The sequence below is a fragment of the Ruditapes philippinarum genome, unplaced genomic scaffold, assembly GCF_026571515.1.
Source record: "Ruditapes philippinarum isolate M1 unplaced genomic scaffold, ASM2657151v2 ctg657_1_1_1_1, whole genome shotgun sequence".
Lineage (NCBI taxonomy): Eukaryota > Metazoa > Mollusca > Bivalvia > Venerida > Veneridae > Ruditapes > Ruditapes philippinarum.
The window spans coordinates 405817-427250 of record NW_026853644.1 but is presented as its reverse complement, the minus strand read 5'-3'; the positions used below and the strand labels follow the sequence as shown (position 1 = coordinate 427250).

The 21434-nt window shown below is 31.0% G+C and overlaps 2 protein-coding genes across 3 annotated transcripts; both read right to left on the bottom strand.

Annotated features, from left to right (window-relative positions):
- Nucleotides 1–2672: 2672 nt before the first annotated feature.
- Nucleotides 2673–9188, bottom strand: LOC132737423 (uncharacterized). The gene is made up of 4 exons (XM_060724708.1): nt 8495–9188; nt 5675–5755; nt 4242–4524; nt 2673–4011 (listed from the first exon to the last, which is right to left on the bottom strand). Exons 2-4 carry the CDS (start codon nt 5739–5741, stop codon nt 3906–3908), a joined length of 456 nt encoding a protein of 151 aa, XP_060580691.1. The 5' UTR covers nt 5742–5755; nt 8495–9188; the 3' UTR covers nt 2673–3905.
- Nucleotides 9189–13820: 4632 nt separating this feature from the next.
- LOC132737436 (uncharacterized) lies at nt 13821–17140 on the bottom strand. 2 transcript variants are annotated; one of them, XM_060724725.1, is made up of 4 exons: nt 17060–17140; nt 16296–16367; nt 14229–14397; nt 13821–14006 (listed from the first exon to the last, which is right to left on the bottom strand). In XM_060724725.1, the coding sequence occupies exons 2-4, from the start codon at nt 16357–16359 to the stop codon at nt 13901–13903; spliced, it is 339 nt and encodes a 112-aa protein (XP_060580708.1). In that variant the 5' UTR covers nt 16360–16367; nt 17060–17140; the 3' UTR covers nt 13821–13900. The 2 variants fall into 2 exon arrangements, with proteins under 2 accessions (XP_060580708.1, XP_060580706.1); XM_060724723.1 differs by lacking the exon at nt 17060–17140 and adding an exon at nt 16705–16895.
- Between the last annotated feature and the right edge of the window lie 4294 nt (nt 17141–21434).

Below are 21434 nucleotides of genomic sequence, written 5' to 3'. Positions count from 1 at the left end.
CGAAATACCGTACCGTTGTTCTACCGATTGAGCTATCCGGCGCATTAACATTAACTCTCCTTATAAGTTTACTGAAATTCGTCCTTAAATGTTCAATGAGTATAGAGGACATTGTGAATTCACTCGGAGCTATATACAATTACAGTCTCTCGGTGGGCGCCTAACGTCACAGGGTGATACGAATGTGAAGCCTGACGGACACGAACCGTAACTCAATCGGCAACTTACACATTTTCTACATTAAAGGTTGAAAAGTTCTAGAACGTGACATAAAATAAAATGTGTTTCAGTATTCATCCTTATACCAAACTTAAGCACTTACAGTTAATAAGTAGGTAATTCCTAGCATATATCCATTTGCTTTTATCTTGAATAACGTTGCTACTTGTATTAGTTTATCCCATTTTAATAACCGTATTGATCTATCATATATTCACCTACATCTCATTTAAAACTCAACCTTTCCGAGGCAAATTGTATAGAATGTTTACCAGTTGAAGTTGCCAATACCTCACATTTTCATCAACTCTAACAAATATTGTCTTTTTTCAATACCAATTTTTCTGTATTTTTGTATAATAGTCGGTGACTTTTCTGTTGAAAATTGTCAGAGTTAAACGTATACATATACATGCACAGTGCGTTAACTGGAGTGCAGGTATTTGTTACCCGCACTCCAGAGCATACCCATTGATTGCCTCATTTTTCTGGGGTTGACAGAGAAAGGGATACCGATAGAAATATCATATTAAGATGCCTATTTATTGGAAACTTTTTTCTGGGGTTTCATATTGTTTCTTATAATACAAAAGAAAAGGAACATCAAAACACTAGGCAATCTGATTAATACTCGGGGGCTACGTCCCCTCGTACAAATCAGATAGTCTCGTATTTCGATGCTCTTTCTATTACTTGTACGATGTAAATTAATATTTTCTAATTGTTTTTTTTTTTTTGGGGGGGGGGGGGGGTAAATTATATGAAACAAAAAGATAAAGAAATTTTCATACGCACGTTTATATACAAATCCTGCTACATGTATTGCAATATGAATAGTATCACTTATATCCAGTGATTTTATATATCTGTATATCTTGTTTTGATATCTTATTATCTTGTTTTGATAACATATCATAATTAAGAAACAAATAGAGTTTAGAGTTTATAAATCGAAGAACAATTGCTATACTTCGATCTAGCAAATGTGTTCGAAACTGGTTCATTACACCTTTATGTTACAAATACTGTGTATTTAAATGCTTGTTTTCTCACTGCCTGAAGTTTTGACCAATGTCAAATGTAAATGCAAGCGAATTTAGGGGTAGTTACATTACGGGTATAATAACGGGCTTTAATCGGTGCTTGGGGCATGCACCGTAGATTGCAATATCCACTACCTGTCCATGGACGAGCTCTATCAAAGTGAGCCGTCAACATTTTAATTTTACATGCGTAAATGATTAATATTCAGTAAATGATTAATATTCATAATGGATCATAAAATAATAACATTGATAATAAAAATGTAACTTTTTATTTTATTAACATATTAAATGAGCATAAATCTATAAATTTTTGTTTGACATTGCGATGTACAAACAAGGAAGAGACAGAACAAAAACTGACGCCATACGTGAACGAATTGTACTGCTGTAATGTTTAAAGAAATCGTAAGGATAAAATCAGTGAATATAAGGATGTCAATTAATTTTTATATGTTGTGTGTTCTGTAATCTTGAGCCTGTCTCAAAACAGTTTAAATGTTATCTGAGCATGGTTGTTTGTCGCTGTATGTATTTCTCACTTTATATTTTTAAGTTTGCAGTATCTCAAACCAACACGTGTGAGTTTATTGTTTCCTTATGTGTCATTTGTAAGAAATAGAATTGCATAAAACAACGCACACATGTGTACCTTAACAGAATTACACGATAACAAGTGTGAATTAAGGTGTTATATAAACAAACTGATTGAAATGACATAATTATATATATCAAATCGGTTTCTTAAGTAGCGAAACAAAAGGCAAAATTACTGAATCAGGCTTGTACTATTATCAGCAAGAATAGAGGTTTTGCGCAATTTTTTGTTTTCGTTTCGATGGCACAGGCTTTAAATGCGCCTATGCAGGCTTCATAACCTCAGATCCCCTTTCAAAATTCCATTTTATTTAGTTCCGCCCATTGTTTTCTCGTTGAGGGCACACGCATTTTTTTACTTGGGGACCATATGCCGCTTTTCATGGAATGGCACTAACATGTCACATTGAAGGTTCCATGATAACCGCCATATGAACACATTTTACCAGTTCATGTTAAATGTTGAATTCTGCTTAAGCCGGTGCTAGGGGGCGTGGACGGTAGTTTGCACTTGACAGTACCGTCCATGAACAGGCTCAATCAAACCGAGCCTGCAACATTTTCAATTTTGCCGCGTTGGGCTGTCTTTAGGGATTCTTATTTCACTCTACTCTATCTTCTTTATCTTGCAGATGATAATGCATAAAAACGTTCAATAACCATCTTTTGTAAAATCTAAAGGTTCCAGTTGGAGGTATACGATCAACCTAATACATCACCACACGTGTTTCATCAGCACACATACGAATATAAAACTACAAATAAACAACAAGTCATAACTTCGGTTTTACTAAAACCAAATATATTCAACCATTTATTTCAACAAATTTTATAACACAAAAATAATATACATATAAAAAGGAACTAATCATTAATTTTATAAACAGTCTTACGCTTCTCGTGTCCTCATGTAAAGGTCATTACTTATTAAATGTTTTATCTGGTTTGACAACTAAAGTTATGTATCATCTTCATAATTAATTGTCTTAATTGTGTACTTCAAAGAACACAGAGATAACATCTTGATTTATATAAGACATTTTAATTTGCGGAAACGTTGATTGATATCAATATGTTTGAAGATACTGATCAACATGTTTGTCTTAAGAAATATGATCTGCGATTATCCTGATTCATAAAAGATTCTTTTCTACCAAACAAATCAATGTAACATTGTTGCGGAAGAGTGATACAGAAGAACCTTGCATACAGAAGTGATAATTTTAAGTAATTTAAACAGTATAAAGCTACATATCTGATATCCTTTTATAAAATCCATAGTTTCCATAATCTTACAGTCTATTTTTGAAATAGTTCTAACACAGAATGAAAACCGCAACATGAACACATCTGCGGATGTTAAAGAAAATAACAGATCATTTAAAATGAGTTTTGCTTGGGCCGGTGCTAGGGGGCGTGGACGTTGACTTGCAATTATACTACTGTACATGAACAGGCTCAATCAAACTGAGTCTGCAATATTTTTAATTTTTCCGCTTATGGTTGTCTTCATGGATCCTCTTTTTCTCTATTTTGTTATTTATCACACATAGATATTGTGATAAACAGAATAGACTGTTCCGAAATAAAATATTATGCTGCTGGTAGAATATGATAAACAAGATCAACAAGGAATGGCGGCGTTCCCCACAAGACCCAGCGTTTAACCGTTTTTTCAATGAATTTCTAAATGCATTCTTTGCTCTTAACAACTATACATTATTGAAAGTATTCTTTTTCACTAATTTCAAGACAGTAGATATTTAACTTTATACATTTATTATTATACACTTGAAACTTTTGTATCTACACAAAGAACAGGTTAATCATTCAAACAGAACTTACAATCATTTAAAAAAAAATAAAGACAAGAAACCAAACAAGCAAACTAGAAAAATTAAAATTTTTATGTCTAACTAAGTCTGATGCAACATCGCCACATCATTTCATGTGAGCACAGAAATCTAGTCCACTTTGATAATATATGTAATAAATATATATCAATGCCATTTAATCAAAAATATTATTTCTATAACGTATCTAGCATCACCACTGTCGGAAGAAAGTACCATCAGGACCAGAACGGTAAATGCTGCCGCTGTACTGAGGACCCGAATCGTATGAGAATATATTGACTGATCCGTCGGGAGAACTAAAAAAAACAAAGCTTTAAACTCTCTTGAATGAAGTATAAGAGCTTAAACGAAAGAAAATTTCCAATTACCACTATACAAAGAAATATTTAATTTCTCTGTCCAATTGTTTTTGACTAAAATTTAAAGAAATATGTGATTAAAGTCTTGTTGAAATACAAATATACCGTGTCTATATTAATATCATTTGATAATACATGTTATAGATAACTCGGGGAAAAATACATACTTGTAAACATATCCTCTCCCACCATTAGAAGTTGTGAAACTCCGCCCGCCATTTCTATAAGTTCTGTTGATTCGAATATTTTGGTTACCATTGGTGGCAGCATTTTGGTTACTATTTCGAACAAGAAACTGTCGTTGTCTTGCTATCCTCCTGTTTATTGATTGCCTGTCCAAATCTATTTGTACTTGCATCGACTGCATGTTGGTTCTCATATTTGCAACTAGTCTATTGAGATTTTCCTGCATTCTATTCATCTGCTCAAATAGATTGTTTCTTAGAGACCCTAAAACAATTGTAAATCATTGTCATTTATATGTTTTTACATGTAACAATTCAATGTGAATAAAAGGAACGTGTTTTACCAAAACACTTTTTCTATGAATGAAACAAATGTTTCATTCTTACAAATACTTTTCAAGATGAGATATTGAAATATCACGCTATGAAAGTGCTGAAGGCTCGGTTTCATTGAGAGCCGATAGTTCCCTGGACAATAAGAAGCTCGGCCATAAACACTAACATTCATGGATTCGAGTTTACCAAAAGTTCAAGTTATTGTGCATACTATAACAAGATAAATAAATCAGTCAAGATGAAAAGTGTAAATTTGAAATTATTAATTTAACAGCATTAAGTTATATAGAAGAACATTGTTTAACCCGATTTCTTTCTTAAAGATGCACGCCTTCAGATGAGACAAAGTATTAAAAAAATAAACTTGAAATGAATGTTCTAATAAATCAAGAAGAGTAAAGTTATTCATGAATCAAGTAGTTATTTACATGTTTTGGGAGATTAATGACCGATTGTGCAGTATTTATTACAATATTTCTATTGCGTGACTAGGGCTATTCTTACATTCGTATTTGTATCTCTTATAGGTAATTTACGGGACTGTAAGAGCCGGCTGTAATGTGTAAATCAATTTCAATGTTCAATGTTCAGATCAAAGTATTTTACATTAAAATACATTTTTATAATTTTTCATGATAACGAGCATGAATGTGGAGACAAGCTGCTTTAACTGGTTGGGAATAAACAATTTAAAAGGTTAATGAGGAGATATCGATCAAACATTACGTCTCAATTCCGCTCATAATTGAACATTACTAACCACAAGACATACGATGTTGTCTCAGATAAATAACTGTACAAAAACCTGAATCTTTGAATAATGTTTGGTTAATTAAGAGATATTTAAAAATAGGACTGTAAGTCTGAAATAGAAAAAATATTTTTAGTAGAAGTAACTAACAAATAAATTTGAAAATCAGATGCTGAAATATCAAATTAAGTTAGTATACTGATAAATTAAATACGCGTTTATAATTTAGTTTATTCTATTCCATTACAAAACAAAAAAAACAAAAACATAACAAAAAAAACATAAACGTAGAGCAATTTAAGAAGATTACGATACAAAATGTACTTACATTGTCCAAAGCAACAGTTGAAACAACATATCAATAACATGGTTAACAAGAGAAATTTAACTGCCATGCTTTCTTCCTTGTCTGAAAAATAAAATCATTACATTTAGATAAACCGTTTTACAATTAATTAGTGGACAGTAACATTTAAACATGGCCCACGTTTAACATTCTGCTACAATTGACTGACAAATAGTAACGTGTGTCATCACTAAACAGTGGACTTCAATTAAATGATATTATACTTAAGCTTTTACTTTTAGCCGATGACATGGTTATTTTGGGTGATTCACCAGAACAGATTAACAAAAGTTTAAATCTTCTCTATTCATATTGTGAAAAATGGAGTTTGAATGTTCATATTGATAAAACTAAAGCAATGGTTTTTAGAAAACGCGGCGGGTTGTTATCTAGTATAGAATTTTTGTATAATGGTGAAAAACTCGAAATTGTTAGTAACTTTAGTTACCTTCGACTTGTTTTTAATTACACAGATACGTTTGTTTTAAATCAGGAACAGATAAAAGGAAAAGTTTTAAAAGCATTAAATGTTCAACTTATAAATTGTAAAAAGCATAAACTTAATTCTAAAATATTATGTCAGATATTTGATTCGTTTGTCGGATCCATTCTTTGTTATGCCTCGGAAATTTGGGGAAATAGTAAGTCAAAAGAAATTGAAAGAGTTCATCTTAAGTTTTGTAAAAGAATACTTAATGTTAAAATGTATGAATGTAATGCAGCAGTTTATGGTGAGCTGGCTCGTCATCCTTAATACATTACAAGATATTTACGGATAGTAAAGTTTTGGCTTAAATTATTACAAACAGACAAACTCATTCTTAAAGAAATTTATAACATATCTTATGATGACTGTATAAATGGTAAGAAAAATTGGCTTTCAAGTGTTAAAGATTTATAGTCGTCGTATGGTTTTATGTATGTATGGCAGAATCAAGGGGTTTTATGTAGTAAATTGTTTTTATTAGAATTCAAGTAGCGTGTAATTGATTCTTTTGTTGAAAGCTGGCATGCGGATATTGTGAATAGTCCTGTTTTATTGTTATACAAGGATATAAAAAATGTGTTCCAGTATGAAAAATATCTGGATTTATTACGTAGCAGCCATAGGCGTTATATTAGTAGAATAAGATTATCAGCACATCCATTACTTATACAGTTCAAATAGGATACCAAGAAATGAACGTTTTTGTATCCACGATATTGAAGATGAGTACCATTTTGTTTTGGTTTGCACTTATTACAATGACCTAAGAAAAACATACATTAAGAAATTTTACTATTTTCCTAGTATGTATAAATTTTTAGAATTATTAAATAGTGATAATAAGATTATTTTTCGTAACCTTGCTTGTTATATACGAGAAGCATTGGCTATTAGAATATCAGTTACACATCGTTGAATTCTCGGTTAACCCTCTGTGTAACATAGCGTTTATAAATAAGTATTGATTGCATAATGTCTGACTTTAAATATAGAGTACATTTTGCTTTGCTAATATTTTGATATGATTTGTGTTAACGGAATTATAAATTAATCATTAAAAACATATGCTTTACTAACATTTGACTATGATATTATTATATAATGTGACTTATATTTAAATATATTTAATTGATTGTATTGTGTAAGACGATGTATTTTGTTAAAGTTTCTGTTCAGTTCTGTTCATAATGCGCGGATATTCTGGATAGCATTACTCTTGACAAATAACATTAAGTATAAGAGCTGTGGCTGTGACATAAACTCAAAAATTAATTGTTGATGAAAAAGTTATGTTTGCTATGTAAGAACCAAATGAATATTAAATATGACACCAAAAAAAGAAATACAACAAAATCCCAACAAAACAAACAAACAAACGCGAAACAAAGAAATAAGAAAGAAGGAAAGTAATAAAGGAGTGTTTTTGATATAATTATAAGCCCCCGATGAAGGTCAAACTTATAATGTTTTCTGTTTAATATTGCACAGAGAAAAATATTGTATAGATTGGCAACCTCAGACATTTTGGTGAAAAAACAGAAAGGTACCTATATTTCAAAAGAAGAATTAAAAACCATTTAAAATATTTATATGCTAATTAAATACATTATTTTAACACGATTTCTATTTGTATTGAATTTTTGTTTATGATATGAGTGATTTTATTTATAATGAGAAACTTGATGTTTTCCTCTTGATATATTGCAGATATTTGGTTATTATTTGCTGATTTTCATATACGAAGGAAGGTTCACAAATACTTCTTAACAAATTAATTCAATATTATACTGAGCTGGGTCTTAATTCACTTCTAATGTTAATAAAACTGTTACAATAGTTTTCAAAACCTGCAATATGAGTGATAATGTTATGTACTGTCCATGTACAGGCTTATGTAGACCAAGAATGCAACAAGAATGAACGAAACTAAATTAAATGGAAATTTGAAAAGTAACTAGAGGTTATGATGAAATGAACATAGCATATTCAAATATATATCTTTTGTCAAAAATAACTTGTTACATTTCTACTCCTTGATATTTTAAACATACAACTTGTTAACCGTTTCTAAATGCCTAAGGTCTAAACTGTGAATGTACTTACCAAAGCTAGCTATGAATCTAGTAAAACATATTCTATGTCAATGTTGCTATACACATGAAGCGATGAAAAGAGTCACATCCGATCATTATTTTTTAAGTATTTTTTTTAAATGAAATTGCGCTTAATGGTGAAGATAGTTATAGGAATACACCGGAATCTTCTCGAAGAATTCATATCTTTACACATAATACATAAGATAAATTAGTACTTACGGTTTATTGTCCTAATTGCCAATAACCACAAGTTACAAGTCGGTGGAGGACACGCTAGATTACGTTTTTCACCTTATTCGACACTATATTTTCGGAAGATAAATCTTTTTTTCCCGTTTATTGTTTTTGCATCCTTCGGTATTGGCACGCCCGGACTATTGTCTCGATATGTCAACATTAAATCTTCCTAATATATAATGATAAATGTGGAAATAATAGTTTTGTCATATATATTTAGGAGAAAAAATACATTGGTAAATTTAAGCTATGAAATACTAAATAATCTCATAAATTATATGATATAACTATTAAATTGTTAGAAGGTTAATACATAAATCACCCTTAATGCGAAAAATTACCCTGTAGTTTATGGACCTACTTAAACTTGAAGGAATAATTGCTATTTTGTTATTTAAAAACAGTCTCTCCAAAAAAAAAAACAGTATATTTAATCACAACAATCAAATAATGTGTCGTACATTATCTAAAATAATAAAAATGACTGTATTCCATTTTTTGTCAATGACTTTACATTTTTTTTATCTTTCAACAAGAAAGCAATCCAGTTTTTTTCGGTATAACACACACTTTTTAAAGAATTTATGTCATTTTCCGATTTATCCAAAAATGTGTAAGATTATTTATAAAAATACAGCGTTTCAGACAAGTCCAAACAAAAACTAAAAAGAAAATATCTGGCTTCATCTCATTTATGAAGCATAATAACTATTTTTTGTCGCGTCACTTTCTTGAGTAGTTATAAAACGTCATTAAGTGATCAATCTGTTTATAAGAAATATTAACATAATAGCCATATTTTCGAAATTCGAATAAATGTTTGTGAAGTTCAGTTCATCACGATGTATGCTAATTTAGAGGTTTCTTTTTATCCTCATTGCTTGTACAAATGTTCTTCCTCACCTTTATTCGACCTACTGAACTTTCCATGCATATAATAATAATGGTTATAAATGGCCCATTCATATCACTTCATTTCCTTATCTTCATTCTTTAAATTAATTTCATACCTTAGAAAAATAGATAGATAAATGAAATAAATAAATAAGTAAATAAATTGATAAATAAATAAATTAATTAATAAAAAAATAAATCAGCAACATAGGATAATATTTTCAGTCACCTCTTTGTACTCATTGTTATCACATATGAAAAAAAAAACGTCAACTTTCACGATTGAATGTTATATGATACGAAAACATAAGTGATTGGTTCCAATGAATTAAATACAGTCTTAGGGCATATCTCGATCCCGAGAACTTACAATTTAAAATTCGACCCCCCCCCCCTAACACTAACTAAACTAAAAACTAGTCTATTAAGCTTTTCCTGCATTTTTGCCTGCATTTTTCCTGCATTCTGATCAAATTGAGTGTTTCATAGAAACCCTTAATTGTTTCAAATCATTTCTTTACATTAAACCATTTACATAAATGTCGTCGCCTAACTCTAAAAGTGTCCTATGTCCATTTCTGCAAAATTTGAGATAAATGAACCATTCTTTTTTTACCTTACATTGCTCTATCTTTTAAGCTTTGGGTTCAAGGTTATGATGACCTAGAAACGGAGTTATCGAGTATGAACTTCGCTTTATGTCCACATTTCGCATGATTGTTTTATCCTTATAGTAGGGTATGTACGTTACTTAGGACAATTTTATAGTGAAACCTGAAATAAGCCAATCAAAACACAAACTGATGGTCAGGTGACCTTGGTCTTTTTCGCAATGATAGTGCGCTAAGTCAAAACTTCCGGTAGAGAATTTTCTTGCCAATATTTTTTGTAATGCCATTGATTGTGTTTCCAAGCAAGATAAAGTAATAATATGTGAGTATATTAAACTAAAATCTCTGTACGTGTAACTGCAATTTGCTTTTTTAATGTCGAATGAACTGTAATCTCAGAATTTTAAGAAGTTTTGCAAAACCTAGTAATATAATTCGGATAAACAATATTTCGGATACATAAATAAGTAAATTTTAAGTTTACCTTTTCATTTTTATCGTGAGCTATGCTAAAATCATTGATATTATAATCTACTTAAATTTAAATATGATTATAGTTTAAACCTCGTGTTGTTGCCCGACGGCGTCTTAATACACACTTTGGGCTATATCGGCATTCAAGATCTGTTGACAAAAGTGAACAAAGTTTGTAGAAAATTTAACGATTTGATAAGCAATTGTCAAGACTTTAGTGTGATTTTGAGATTGATTATCCTATAGTGTCACTACTCTCTGGACACAGTTGGATATAATGTAAATTGAATGAACAAGTCGCTGGACGAGGATCTAATGAACTTGCTAGTGCTGTAACTGTTATTTTAGAAAACGCGTTGAAGGCTCATCCTCATGTTAAGAAAATAACGTTGTGGTCTGATAGTTGTGTACCACAAAACCGGAACAGCATGCTTTTACCACTGCTTTATAACTATTTCAACAAAATTATCCTGAAGTGGTTGAAATTGTTCATAAATTTTGTACTCCTGGACATTCCAGTATTCAGGAAATTGATAACATTCACTCACATACAGAGAAAAAGCTGAAAGTTTCTGAAATTTACAGTCCTCGAAGTCTAATTAGAAAACTTAATCAAGTCCGTCCGGATAAAAATTTCGTGATTTTTGACTATCGAACGGTTGCAGAGAAATTCACATTAAACTCTGTCCCATTTACAAGAGTTAAAGCATTGAAATATGTGAACGGATTGCCGTTTCAAGTGTTTTTAAAGAGTCATTTGATGTCCAGTACACAGAGGCGACAATTCTAAGGACAACAAGGTTATCTTGTAAAGTAGACCTACTTCCTTTGCCTAAAATTCTAAAATGTGGAAAGGGTTTGTCTGATGACAAGAAAAAAGATACAGAAACCATGCTATGATTTATACCGACAGAGGATCGCATGTTCCTGAAAAGTCTGTGCAAAATATAAACCTTTATAAGTGCAAGTGCTATAGTATTACGTAAACAGACATCATAGGAATTTGATCATGGTATTATTCTATAACACAATTTATCAAATACTCAACTACATCTTCAGGTGATTAATATTATGTTTGAGAAATTTACTAAACTCAATGTTATGATGAGACATTGGAATATATTTTCTTTTTTGACGTTGTACTTTGGAATCATGTATGACGAGACGCTGTTTTATGTTTTTGTTTAATACAGACATTTTGCAATAATGTCAGTTGTATAATTATGTTAATACATTCAGATTGAGATTTTGCAAAGTAACATGCTGTATATGCAAATATAAAGACAATTTTATACCTTTTATATGATGTATATCTATATTTGTCTATAATTAAGATATGTTTCTTTGTTACGCAACTTACGATCAGTATTTATGTTTAAGATATCAATTTCTATTTGTCATGACAAGAAGTCATATTTATAAATGATACAAAAGTTATGATAAACAGTTAAAAATTGTTTAACTTGTTGTGACTAAATATCTGGGGACCAATATCATAAATTCTTAACACTTTAGGTTTGATGCATTACGTTACGTTTAGTTCGGTTTTCTGAATTTATTTTCCCATAACTTATTTAGCAAGTTTTATACTTTTATACAAAGAAACACCTAGTCGCTCATTTGCGTTGAAAAATTATTGCGACGGCTTGTAATGATTTACAATAAAATCTAATTGCACATACGGACAAGTATAATAGGTTAAAACATCCTGTGTATGTAATAATTTCTACCATTAAAGCATCGTATCTCTGGCTTCTTCATTTAAATTTGGTATTACTTTGCTCTATCTCCAATGACGCACTTTTAGAGTGACTGTTTAAGAAATATTTTGACCTTTTGCTCTATCTCAATTTTTATTTTTTTCATATTTACTCTCAGTCTTTCTCCAGAAAGAAAAACAAACACTTTTTTGTGTGCATTAAAATCCTAAATATAGATGTGTGAAAAATTTCAATTCAGTGGGGTCACGTGGAAAAAAAATATTAAGATGCAAAATGTTTAAAGTCTTTCTCAAAATAGCATTTTGGCAGTTAGGACATTTTAAGGGTAAGCCAACGATGTATATAACAATTCAATACAATTTAATGGCTGAATAAGTAAAAGTAAATATAAATGTACGTTATAGATTTTAACATTATGCATGTTTGTGAATAAAAACAACAAATAAATTACAAAATCAAAAACATCATGCTATGAAATTGTTCCTGGCCAGTTTTCACTGAACATGGACAATAAGTTAAAGTTACCGTCCAAGCCCCGTCACCGGCTTAATCAGCATTAAACACTAAACATGAAAATGATAGACTCGAGAGATGTGTTTATACGGTAGTGATCATAGGGCCTTCCATGAGACATTGAATGGCACATTCAATGAAAAAGGGGCATTCCACTAACGTTCATTTATGGCAATCGACAGTTAAAAAAATAGTCAATCCATTACCCATTAATCAGTCAAAATTAAATTTGACAATGTGTTATTATCAAAATTAAAAAGAAAAAGACGTGCAAGAATATTCGATATTGATTCACGTCCGGTCGAAAGTATATACCTTGTTTAGTTACTGGCAGTGTAAATATCAAATAGTTTGCTTAATATTTATTCTGCTCATAAATAATGCCAAGATAAACGGTGTTTCGTCAGGAAAACAACTGTGGAAAGTGAAACTTTGAATGATTTACATTTAAGTCGAGGCAATAAGCAAGCCTGAAATAGTAATCCGATTTTATAAGCAGTATTTAAAGTCATCTGCGCATGCGCACATATGCTCGCCCATATGGTCTCTTTCCGATTGCAAGGGTAAACAAACCAAAACACACATCTGCGTTCAGCGTAGAAATCAGATTGTTGGTATTCAGTTATTTCCAAACGAATATACTTTACATTATCTCCAAAAAGCTGTTATATGTCTAGGCGTTCGTGGTCGAGTGGTTGACTTCAACTGGCCTCAAACCGCTGTAGATTCGAGCTGCACAAGCGTCGCCGGATTCTACATGACTGTGAGAAAGATATCCAGCCAGTTTACAGAACGTCGCTAGTTCAACTGAGATGTCCTTTTGTTCCTGAAATAATGTACAGAGTGGCATCCGATGTCTTCGTCCAACAGTAAAGCTGGAGAATCGCCATATGACCTGTCGTGTATTGCTGCCACGTAAATTACCCCCCCCCCGTCAAAATAAAAACATATTTGAAAACAAAATAATTTGATAATCTTTTTGCATTACCTGTACCAAACGCCCAGATTTAACGATCATAAATACGGGTCATGAAATACGTGTACTTTGTGAGCAAGGAAATGGAAAATATTTCGTTCTAAATCTAATACAAAAAGCAGTATCAAGTTTTATTAAAATATCTTTTTCATTTCAAACGTTGTCAAGCTAATCGACGTTTTTTTACTGATCTCACTATCTACCATTCACGTCTGTATGTTCCTCCTGGCCCGAATGAGTAGGTGAAGCCATGTGAAGGGCCACCTGAGCTAAACGAATACGAGCTTGATGAACCATCGGGTGAGCTGCAATATATACGCATGGGTAATGCATTACCAAAATGTTTCAACTTGTTATCAACATTTTATTATGTACATTATGAGTGAATGCTATGGATATATAATTATATGGAAGATAATCTAAATACACTCTTTCATAAATGAATGTTCAAATTGCTGCTATGGACTACACTTATTGAACAGTTTTTATTTTTTTTTATTAGGTAAATTGTCGAGAAAGACATATACTTGTAAACATATCCGACACCGCCGTCAGGTGTTCTAAATCTTGTTGCACCAGGACCATAGCGTCTACCAGCCTGAGCTCTGCTCATGCCCTCCCTCATCATTGCATTGTTCATGGTTTGTATTCTGTTCAGATTATTCGCAATCTGCTGCATAAAGTCCATACCTGGAACTTTTGAATTAATTAAAACGCAACTGATTAGTATTATAAGAATAGGCTTGCCGGTACAGAACAAAATTTTAGCCCGAGGGTTACCCGAGAGCTTGATATTTCTGTCTGTGACGATAGCCAGTGTTTGATACTTTTTCTTACATATAAGCATTCCTCGAAAAGAAATAACGGAAACTAATTTTTTTATTAGTACTTCTATCTAATAACGGGGTATAAATTCATAATATTATAAATAATAGAAAAATGACGTCATCTAAAGGACGCAATTCATTTATAAAAGCCGCACGGGAAAGACGTCATTTAAGGATTTAAAGCACGCGACTTGTTTTACACGGAGAGGGGTGGAAGACAGGATTTTCTAGCTCCGGTGATCACAGTAAATAACCTGTTTGATATGCAATAAATATTAGTTTCAGATATACAATTGATAAGAACTTTCACACAAATAACAACTATTATTCGTTACGATTTATACAAAATAAAACTGTTTATTTGAACTCTTATTTTGGGAATTTTAACGAAATGTTTAATACTTATGACAAAAAATAAGTACACTGAATTCCTGTAACATTGCAATTATAATTGTTTTAATTGTTTAAAGATATAAATAGCACGTTCGAATACTCTCAATAAGACAATACCACAGGGATACATTGTTAAAGAGATGCCTTAGACTGACAAAAAAGATTCTCAATATATTAAAAAAAATCAATGTCAACTTAAGCACTGAAAAGAACATTGATTTTTCAGTTAAAAAAGTTATAACAAAAATATGATATTCATTTGTAACAGACTAGACATAGTGTTAATTTAAATTACAATTGGTATACTATATATGTATCACTTTTTGCGAGGCACAGCCGTCACATCCAATAATGACTATGCGTTTTTCACGTTATTCATAGCTCTATTTTCTTCATGATCGAAAAAATGTGCCTTTTAATATTCAAAATTAGAGCTAAATAAATCAATTGCTTGATAATATGAATAAATTAACAGTCATTTATGAAAACCCTCCATAACAAAACCATTAGGAAACCATCTGCTACCATATGGTATAAATAAATGTCTACCATTATTTTACCACATGCGACATGTAGGCGTATAAATGTTTGAAACGCTATGAGCAATTCAAAACAAACAATTACTACTCTGTAAATAATGTTAAATACGTTAAATATGCGGACTCAAAATACTATCAATCAATTACCAGCTGGTAATTAACATTATAATAATGTCTCCTGGGTTAATGTTGTTATAAAGCAAAACCATTACTGCATCGTCATTTTAAACTTATAAACTTAAACATACTTGATATTTTCACATTTATTTAGGCATAAAAAATTAAACAGGTGTACAAACATGACTAGCTTCATTTATTTTTAAAATCAAAATATTGCGCTTAATAGTCTATGTACTGATAATTAGTGTTTAATACTTAGAAATGTTTGAACCTGGTTTAATGCCGTTTAAGTATGGATCTTGGCTTTTCCACCTATCCTGCTAAGGATTCTTTCAGTTCTTGGACATCAACTTCATGAGTTTTTGTGATAAAATGTAAATTACAATTATGCCGCGTCACGACAAAACCAACATAGTGCGTTTACGACCGCGCAGTCTGATCAATGCTGTTCGTTTACAAACCGTATAACAAGTAGGAACAGCAGCGGATGCGCAGGCTGGTCTGGATCCATGCTGGTCGCAAACCCATTATGTTGGTTTTGTCATGACGCGGCTCAATTATTGGAATTGATTATTTGGTTCAACATGCAAGCAAAAAATAACTTTGAAAAGCATGTTTTCAAAAAGTGGACTAGCTTTCAGTATTGTTTGAGTACTTAACTTCGAAATTACTTAACTTCGAAATTTCATTCAAAAATTAGAATTGTATTACTCACTTTGACCTGCAATTCCGACCACACATACAACGAATATTACACAACACACAAGCTTTTTTATCATCCTGAAACCTACAATACAGATATAAAAAATTGAATTGCTAAATCCATTATCATTTCATTTCTACTATAAACACACTGTTACATATTAAGCACTCCCAAACATGGGTTTCTGTTACAAAAAAGTATCCATTTTAACGAGTTTTTGTGAAACAAAATGTACATAGTACTATTATGGCGAGGATTTTGTTGACATGTTTATTTCTGTATTCATCTCATTCCAGAAAGATGACCTCAGAATATTTTTTTTTCCAACGAATCTCGTGGAAACGAGATATTTATGTCGTTGGAATGAGATTATGTTTTCACGCACGAGAAGGTGCCCGAGAAAAAAATTATTGAAGGGTACCTAAATCTTCCTCCGCCATTTTAGCTGAAAAGTCGCTATATGACCATGAAAGATTCAGTGTCACTTAAAAATCCGCTGTCATTAACTCCTAATATTCTGAAAAACTCAACTTAAATGGCATACATATCTTTCAGAAACATTACGTATCTGTAATTAATGAAATTTTATCAAACATAGAATGTTTATTCTTTATTTTAGCTAACAGTGTTGTTTTTCTCTCATTCACTGACAAGATGCTTACGATATAAAAAATAAAAATGCAATTTGAAAATATTATGCAATAATTCAAATAAAATATAAAAAGATAAACAAATGAACAAACAAACCACAAAACAACGACAAAACAATACCATACCTCACATTTGATATGATTCCGTTTTGCAAACCTCTTGGCGAATGATTAAACAACACGTTGTTTATAACACGTCATTCCTCCAGATCAAAACTGCGCAGCAAATATCTGATATCAAGCACGATTCAATAAGAGGTGCTCATTTATTTTGACATAACAGGAACAACTTAATTTTTGAATGTTACATGGAAAAAAATAGACGTTATGTAGGAAATAAATAAAAACGTAAATGCTAAATTGATTTAATGATGTAAATAGATAATTAATAGTTCAATTTAGTTGTAGTATATTCGGTTTAATATACAATTTATTAGACGCACAATCATTTTTGTTTTCATTTGAAAGATAAAGTTTTTTTTTATTATATGGAACATGCGCTTTTAAACAATTTGAAAAAAGCGCTATTAAGATAAAGGACAAAAAAAAACATGCAGTTGAATTGATCTTTTGATATTTGATATTTTTACTATCATGAAACAAAATAACTTAGCACTTAAAAGAACTAAATTGTTTAAACTGTAGCTTTAATCGATATGAGTTGGTCTGAATGAAATAAACGGAAATACTACAAAGTTTTTGTCTGTTTAAAGTTAAAACGTTTTACAACATTAGATTTGCGCATTTTTATAGTGCAATTTAGACACATAACAAAAGGATTCTTTCTTTATACACTTCCCCAGAAATTTTGTCATGATTCAACAATTTTCGGTTGACAAAAAGGTTAATGAAGGACCATTTTGGAAATCTTGCTCTACAACGAGGTCATATGACAATACGATCGCAGCAAACGACATATCACTTACAACCTACATTCTATTTCCAGACGTTTTTTCCCCTACTATCTCCTCACAAATCTATAAAAGGTCATTAATTGGCCCAGTGTAAAGCGGTATGCTAAAAGTCTTGTTTCTCGCTTGAATGTCACCTCCTTTGAAAAAACTAATTAACAGTATGCAATCCGATCACGACAGTAAGCCACATTGAATTTACCAAAGCACAGTTCAGCCACCGTATCGTTCCTGCGCAGACTTTTAAGCAGTTTACCAGTACAAGTTGCCTTCACTTTCGCAAGAAACTGAAAACTTCTGTGCATGCCAGAGCAGAGGTACGGTGCAAATGACCGTAGAAAAGATTTCATGATCATTCATTACAAAAGTGACCAGGATTGCCCGATTTAGAGTCAAACACTCTACTTTTTGAGCGGACAGTGCGTACGACCAAAAAGCCCGTTCCACGTTTATAGCACTCTGTAAAAGTATATTTTTGTCTGATTTGTGGAAAAAATTTTTTTTAATTTATAGCCATCCTCATTATATATCCATTTAAGTATAGATTAAATAAAGGTTTCGTTAGTAATAAAAAATATACACCTTTGCTTGTAATTTCCTTAATTCTAAAACGTTTTCATGCCTTTATTTCTTACTGTACTTTAGCTAAATAGCCCCACTCTGACAAGCATGCTGACAATGATAATTTTGATTGATGTTTAAATGAACACAGCATACATATCAACTCAGAATACAAATTAAATGTTGATGCTGCACGTCAAAGACGCCGCAAAATAAAGTTCCAATAAGCATTATTTATAAAGATATTTAATTTACCCAATTTAACATTTCATGTAAATAAAGGGAGGTAATTAGAAATTTATTTTCTAAGTTAAATTTTCCAATAAGAAATGAATACATGTAATTTATTGATTAAATATAATGTGCACAAATATTTGCAGTACACATTTGACATATTCCTCGATGTTTGAAAATTGTTTTATTTGCATAATTATATACACATATAATTTTTTGTAAGTGTGGTATACACACAGTAACAATATCAATCACAAATCATACAGGATCTTTAACAAAAACAAGACTAAAATTTTCTCCATTGCTGACTGAACAAATGCATATCTACTAGACGCCACGTGCACGCGAAGTCTAACAAAATGGAAAATCAAGAAAGATAACAAGTAAAAGATATCGTCGAAGGATTTAAACATTTATTTTCCTTTGAAAAATGCCACCGAATAGAATAGTAGTAGGCATTTAGTTCTGTTAACTTGAACACAGTGACCCAAAACTCCATGTTGAAATTACAAGATTTATAAAGGTATGCACCTTATATGAAAGACATCTAGTTAATAAAGGCCATAGTGTAAAAGTGTACATTGATCACCAGTAAACTTTACTTTGAACCAAGTGGCCCGTTGGCCCAGCCTAAATAAGAGGACAGCCCAAGGTAAATTCCTACAAAATGATATTGAGAAGTAAGGCGATACGTAAAGTTATCATGTTTTAATATTGGATTTTTGATATTGTGCTTAAATCTTCTGACAATTTTTTTTGGAAAAAAATACACAAAATACTCAAATAAAACTACAGACAAAAAATTGTCATAGAACGAAAAAGTAAAATAAATGCTGAATTAAAAGGGAATGTCTGATGTTTGGCTTCAACACGATACTATAAATAAATATAAATATAAGCAAACTCTAATTTAAATATATATATCTTAAAAGGGACGCAACCCGAACAACAATATGTATAGTGTATATAACGGTTATGTCATCATAGTCATGTATAGTCTCCGTAAAATGGCAAAATGATAACGTATAATCAAACGTGTGTCATGAGATGAGCGCAGCGTTATTAAAATAATTTCGTTTCCCATGTAGATATACAAATATGTATATTAACCATGTTTTGCCAGCTTAAAGTAGATTGAAAGGTTGAAAATGCAAATTTATTCCTTACCTTAATGTAAATAGATTAAAAGATCAATACATGCAAAATTGGAACAGTGAGTGTTAGGAAACAGAAAACTAGTAGTCTATAGAAAGCTTAAATGTAATATTAATTTTGAAAAATATCTGGACTGTATAGATATATTGAAATTAAGGAGTAGTCTTGCTGCTTTTAGGTCCTCTTCATAGAGAAAGGAAGACACATAGGTATTCCTAGGGAAATCCGTTTCTGTATACACTGTCGGTATGAAATCGAATGTGAATTTTATTTTCTGTAAAAATGTCCTTAATATGATAATTTACGTCAACAGTTTAAACCAAATAAGTATTGGGAACATCCAAATAATCATAAATTTAACTTATTAATGTCATGCAAAAGTGTTAAGACAATACAAAACTTATCAATGTTTTTTATATTATGCATTTAAACTGCAAAATGAATTTATATCTTAAATGTCTTTATGTAAGTTGCTAAATTTTAATACACAATTACATGTTTTGTGATAAAATGGCTAAAATGCTGCTCTGACAACATGTCATTGTACTTTATACAACGTAATATAATCCTAACAAGCTGCCATGACAATATACTATAAGTATATATTTTATGTATTCATGTGTATGGGCCGGTGGCATGAATGCAAATTTGAACTGGTCTATATTTTATATTCTTTTAAATATATATAATATATACATGTCAAGTTCTAAACAATATTTACAATCTTAACATGCTTTTTGTGTTTATTTTATCCCCAGTAAATCTTTAATATTTGAAAGCGTTTATGATACTTGTGCTGTAATGTAACTATGTCTAGTTGAAATACTGTTTGATGCTTTTCATCACATTTTATTTAATGTTTAGGGACACAAATACATAAATCAACACATCTCTTGGCAAATGATTTGAAACAAAATAAAATTAAACTGAAATGCAAAATGAAATAAACTGTTAGCAAACGGAGTACATAACAAGATATAAAAGGCTGTCATTAAACATTTAAATGAGAAATGCATTTCCTCATGTCTGCCAATAACTCATTTATTTACATAAAAACACATAAAAGCTGCATTTACTCACTGCATACCACAGTTTTAATCTCAAATTTGATATCTGAATCTCTTTTACATCCCTACATGAATAATGTAAATAACTCAATAAGAAAATGCAATTTACAATAATACATAGTTTACAATTGAATCTTGATATGAATTCAGTCTTAACTGTTTTAATACAAATGCCATTATTTCGTTCTAAATATAATTGCTAATACTCCTTACAAAATGAATTATTAAATGTTAACAAATCAATGCGCGTTTTCCTTACAACTATATTAGAAGCCTGTGGTCCAGGGGTAACATGCTCGCTTAAAATTTGATCGGTCCAGTGTTCGAGGCCCAGTACAGGAAATTGGATTTTGTCGTCATATTTAACTCTTTCTCAAGAAATAAACCATTATATGCAAAGTTAAAGTGTGCTTGTATGTTAAAAAGATATAAAAATGTACATTTTCAATGCAAGTTAGAAACTCTTGTCAGGCAAAATTCTATATGCCAGTTTAATTCAAGTGCATGCAGCTTTGTTTGACTTATGAAAACAGTACTAATTTGTATAAAACAAGTTTAAAACGGTGTGCATTT